The sequence below is a fragment of the Microtus ochrogaster genome, unplaced genomic scaffold (genome assembly GCF_000317375.1).
Source record: "Microtus ochrogaster isolate Prairie Vole_2 unplaced genomic scaffold, MicOch1.0 UNK31, whole genome shotgun sequence".
Classification (NCBI taxonomy): Eukaryota; Metazoa; Chordata; class Mammalia; order Rodentia; family Cricetidae; genus Microtus; species Microtus ochrogaster.
The window spans coordinates 3,927,047-3,932,602 of record NW_004949129.1 but is presented as its reverse complement, the minus strand read 5'-3'; the positions used below and the strand labels follow the sequence as shown (position 1 = coordinate 3,932,602).

Genomic DNA, 5,556 nt, shown 5'->3' with positions numbered 1-5,556 from the left:
ATGATTAAGGAGGGCAGCACTCATGTGCGGAGGCGGGCTTCTGTCTGCCACTAGGAGCCTTGATGCAACATGACAACAGCGTATTGGAAGCTGCCAGTCACCACCACGCGTACCTGACTAACACTCCCTCGGCTCTGTCTCTTTAAAACCCAGAGATCCACGGGGGTGGGGAGGGAAGAGGGGAGGGAAATGCATGAGGAGCACCTACCCTGTGAATTTTTGCTTCTCCCTATGTGGGTGAGCGCTATGACAGAAGGCTAGGCCTGGGGTTCTGCCCGTTGTCAAACAACTCATGAGCTCCTGTCCTACATGACCGTGCTGCCCAGTGTCCTTAAATAAGAGAGGGACACTCTGGGCCCCCTTCGGATCCTAGAAATCCTCCACCTTTTACTAAAGAGTGAGGGAGGGGTTGTCCTCGTTTTCCATTGTTGAAAGAGAAATTGAGGAAGAGTCCATGCGACATAGAGGGAAGGCTGCACCCTCCCCTCTTGAAGAACAGCTCAGAGGATGCACACATAGCCTCCATTTCTAAACACGCATGTACCCCGAATAGTTCCAGAGCAGTTTGGGTTTTATCAGGGATACAGCAAGGTAGGGAAAAATGTCCCAGAGGCGGCTGTTACCTGATCTGAAGCCTGGAAGAGGCAGGCAACCAATCCTGCCACTATAGTTTCACCAAGTAAAGAGCAGCACCAAGGAGCCAGGTTCCCTGACAACCGGACCAGTCTCCCTGACAACTGGACCAGTCTCCCTGATGACCGGACCAGTCTCTATCCCTTCATTTCAACTTGTTGCAACTTTAAGATGGGTCATGAGGTCCTGAAACCAAGGTATTTGCTTCTTTTTCGGGTGTCAGGATATGATTAAAAACAAACAAGCAAAACCACCAAATACCTTAAAAGTGAAGCCCCTAACCTTGAGGCGGCATTTTGCCTCGGGCCCAGTTTCTTCTTTCTGCTCTGGCTTCTTCTTCTGCATTGAAATCAGCATCACCCTCACTGCCAAGGCTGAAACACAAGCCATTTTACATTTCTCTCTTATGTCCTCTGCCACTATTCTCAACCCTCCTCGCTCTTCCTCCTCCTCCTTTTCTCTCTGTCTCTGTCTCTGACTCTCTCTCTCTCTCTCAATGGTAGAAGTGAAGGAAGATGTAGGGCCACAGATAGATCATTTTCACCTGCAAAGTCCTTCCATCCTTTCAAAGTCTGGTCTGGTATTTGGAGACCGTGTCACGGGGCACACGCCCCTCCAAGTATACCACTGGCACTTCCATCTTTTCTTTGCACACTCTGTCTCTTATATCATCCACTCTATTTTCTTCATGGCCCGTTGTACTTAACAAAACCAAACCAAACCAACCAATCAACTAATCTTGGAGTAATTGTGAACTCACAGACAGTTGTAAAAAAATACCACAGAGGGTCCCATGTACTTTTGCCCAAGTTCATGCTCGTAGAAACATCTTCAGTACCTACCTGCAATCCAGACTTGGGCACTGACTGTGCTTTGAGAGGGAGAGGGCACAGCCCTGCGATCTTATAGATCGCTTTTTCTTCTCCTCTGAGAGAGAGACAGAGAGAGAGAGAGAGAGAGAGAGAGAGAGAGAGAGAGAGAGAGAGAGGAGAGAGAGAGGGAGAGGATCACTTGAGGAGGGGCACTTTGTCTCTGTGTGTGTGTTGCCCTCTGATTCTGACAGATGTTGGGGAGCTGCATCATCACCGGGATTTTTGATTAGCCAACACGGCTTCCCCCTGGACAGCGAGCCGGCTCAGAAATTGAGGCACTGAGGCACTATATATACTCTTAACAGGGACCAAGTTCTTTCTTAAACTCTGCCTCTGCACCCCAGTTCAGGAGCCACTAAGGACTTTTAAACCTGCCGCCCCAAGGCCAGTGCTTAGATGTTTCCTCCAAGACCGCTTTTTTTTTCTTTTGGAATCTAGGCAATCCTTTGGTGCGGGGCGCCAAGGGCCGCGACTTTGACCTTGCGTGCTACCCCAGTCAGGGCGCGAGCCCTTGCGTGCACCTGCGCCCAGGGTCCCCCCGCGCCCGCAGCCCGCTGCGCGCGCCGCTTCCTGAGCGCGCGCGGCGGCGGATCCGCCCTGCTGCTGGGCCCCAGGCGACAGCCCAAGTACAGGTGCCCCTGGTGCAACTCGCCTCCCCTCTGCTTGCCGCCGCCGTCGGAGCAGGCCTTGCGTCCCTTGTCCCGCCTTCCTCTGCGGCCGCCTTCCCGCCGCGCCAAATGCAGGCTGTCGCCCTCCCTGAGGAGATCCGTTGGCTCCTGGAAGGTAACTCCTGGCGCAGTGCCAGACCTCTGTCCTGCCCCCTCAGGGAGGTCCCTTCAAGCGCTGGGCTGAAGGCGAGAAAGGAGACACCAGGGCACTAGCCCTTCAGCCATATCACTCACCTAATATAAGCTCCAGGCTTCCAGAGTCCTCAATCCCACCCTTGTCCCCAAAGCCAGTCTCCCACCCTCCTACCTCAGGGTCCCTACCACTCCCCCGAGTCACACACTTCCTGCTCCTTTTAGGAATCTACATCACTGGGCATCACTTCTAGGTTTCTAAGGTCTTGCGGGCCAGGTTCATGGCATCCCCTGACACCTTGCCTGGTCTTGAACCTGTCTCCCAGGGAATCCCTCAGGCCTGCAGCATAGCGATTAGCCTTCATCCTCCCCAATCCTGACTCCTCACCTCACAGAAGACCCAGGCCCATCTGGGTAGAGATCTCCTTAGACATACAATGGGGCTCTGTGGAATTTTACGGGTCTTTGGGCCAAGCTTGGTGGTTAGGAGACTTCTTACAGGTGTGGAAACCCAAGGCCTCCTTTACCAGCCCTGTGAACTTCGAGGGGTGTCACCTGACCCAAGGAAAGCCTCCTTCCCTTTCTAGAAGTGTCCTATTGTGATGATTTCACCTTCAACTATGGTGTCCTTCAGAGTTAAGGTCACACTATCTGACACTCAATACAGACTCCTTCCCCGATCGGCAAGATCAGGTGTGCTTGGCTCATAGTTTTCCTGTGATTGACCTTCCTGGGAGGACGGAGGCCTGGAATCTGCAGTCGCATAAGGGTCTCAAGAGGGAACGGCTCAGAATTAAGCCTGTTGGCATCCAGGCGACATACCTGACACATAGTTAACAGATGGACTGCTTTGGGCAGGTCATGATTTTGGCAAGCTGCGTTCTTTTCAGTTTCTCTCAATTTAATTGGTTTTATATCTTCATTACCTTGTTATCTTGGTATAAATGCCCCCTAATCCAGAATTTGGAGAATGTTTTTGGTTTCTGTTTGTGGCGCTGTTTCTGTCCTGGATTGCTTCTCTGTCAGAGCTGTCATTTGGACATTTCTTTCAAGGTGATGCTTCAAAACGATCTATTTTAAAAAAGCTTTTTATTTGTTTCGTGAGTGTGTGTTTGTGGGTGTGCACATGCCACACTGCATTTGTGGAGATCCAACGGCAGCTGTTTCCATCCTTCCACCCTCTGGGTGCTGGAGATCAAACTCGGGCCTTCGGGCTTGGTGGCAAGCCCCTCTACCCACTGAGCCATCCTATGGGGGGGTTGAACATAGGACCTTTTCGAATGCTCGTCAAATGGTCTACTACTGAGCGTCTTTCTCCCAACCCTCTCAGATCTGCTTGTGAACCACGTGAAATCTAAACTGTGGGAATCAAAGGTGATTGGAGGATGGAAGAAATCACCCAGGCATCTAAAGAGAGGCCGTTGGTTTACCGTATTAGACACATAAAGGGATGTTGCCATTGTCTTTGGTTTCTAGAGGCGGAACTGTGGCCATGAGTTTAACTCTACCCTTGGATTTAAAGACAGAGCGTTTCTTTTTATCAGCGTCCGTCATTTTATGAGACGAAATCCATTTTACAAGCTTGTTCAGCGATGCTTCAGTGTCGAGCTCAGCTTTGGTAGAAAATCCCCTCTGGTTTTCAGAGGCTTGCGAAGCTCGCAGTCCACTCCTTTGACGTGTTTGACGTGCGGTTCTTTATTGTTCAGAACTGACACTTTGGTAAACAACTCATTTTTGCACCTGCCACCTTCCTTTAGCTCAGATTATTTTCTTGTTAGCTGACCGTTTTTAATTGAAGTCTTCAGATCTCCTTCTAAAGCAGAACCTTTGTTGGCTGACAGGCAGAGCAGCCTATGAATGGAGATTAATTGCACGTCACATACTTCTGTATCAAACTTGCTGTCTTAACAACCCCTGATAGTGCTGGGCTCTTCAGAATGTACGGAGGAGTCTGAGGTTACATTTGGAGGAGCTTCGCTGGTTAACTCTTTCTTTGAAGCCATTTTACCTTTTCTTTTTTTTAAGCTTGTAATTATTGTCTTGAATCTGAAGTGGGGAAAAATGTGAAGTGGGATCCAACCAAGGAAAAATGATCAAAGAGTATGTTTTTTATTGAAAGGTTTGCGACCTATTGGCTAGAGGTTGGTTTATTTGTTTATTTATCTATTTATTTATTTTTAATGGAATGCAGTCGTGGTGCAAACCAGCAAAATGATTTGTTCTGTTACTAACAATTTGTGGCTATTAGAAATCCAAGATGGCCATCAATTTGCTGTCTGTGGCTGGTTTCACATCTCCTCCCACCACCCACTTTTTAAGGTTAACTGTTAACAATTAGAAAATATGTAGGTCCTGATCTCTGTGTAGTCGCTCGGTGGGAGGGAGTCACAGGATATGAGAGCGGAGACTGCCCCCGCCACGCACAGGAGGTGGAGTTTCCACAGTGAATTACTGCTTTCATAAACCAAGCCATAAGCATTTGCACAGTGATTTAATGCCGGCCATCATGGCCATAACTTAAACATTTATTTATTTATAACAACAGGAACATAAAGTGACAGGGACATTTTTGATATAATGTGTGTGCTTTAAAAAATAAAACATGCGAAGCACTGTGAAAGGTTTATACCAAAAACTTTGCATAATGAGGGTTTAAAATTAATTTTAAATATAAAAGCTTAAGCATTTGAAGATGTCTCATTTGACATGGAAATCCTACTTCTAGAGATCTGCTATAGAAATTAAAGACACGAAGTATATATACAAAAGTTGATCCCGGATGCCAGTGAGGTGGGGAGAGCAGGTGACGGTTGAGTGACTCATGGGACAGCAGTCTTAGTTTGTGTCCATTCCAGAGAATGCAGGAGATCTGTGTGTCTGTCTGTCATCTGTCTATCTTAATTTGCAACATGTCCATTTCATGTTTTTAAGACTAAAAAGGTGAAATACACATTAGTACATAGTAGCCCATTTTCACTTGGAAACAAAAAGCCAAAAAAAGTTCCGTACATTATGTGTGTTTGGATAAGCTTCAGAAAAAGTGCAGATGAGGGTGTCCCAGACTCTTTTTTTTTAATTTTTTATTGAGAAAAAGAGAAAAAAAAAGTTTCTGCCTCCTCCCAGCCTCCCATTTCCCTCCCCCTCCTATTTTTTTAAAACCTTATTTATCTATCTATCTATCTATCTATCTATCTATCTATCTATTTATTTATTTATTATGTATACAATTCTGTCTTTGTATATGCCCACAT

The 5,556-nt window shown here is 47.4% G+C and overlaps 1 protein-coding gene across 1 annotated transcript in view; it reads left to right on the top strand.

Moving 5' to 3' along the window:
* The first annotated feature begins 2,072 nt into the window (after nt 1-2,072).
* Nucleotides 2,073-5,556, top strand: part of Skap1 (src kinase associated phosphoprotein 1) — a 295,712-nt gene continuing 292,228 nt past the window's right edge. Inside the window, exon 1 of the mRNA XM_013354163.2 lies at nt 2,073-2,288. Within this exon, the coding sequence (XP_013209617.1) occupies nt 2,243-2,288 (46 nt within the window). The 5' untranslated portion in view covers nt 2,073-2,242. The remainder of the gene's footprint in view (nt 2,289-5,556) is intronic.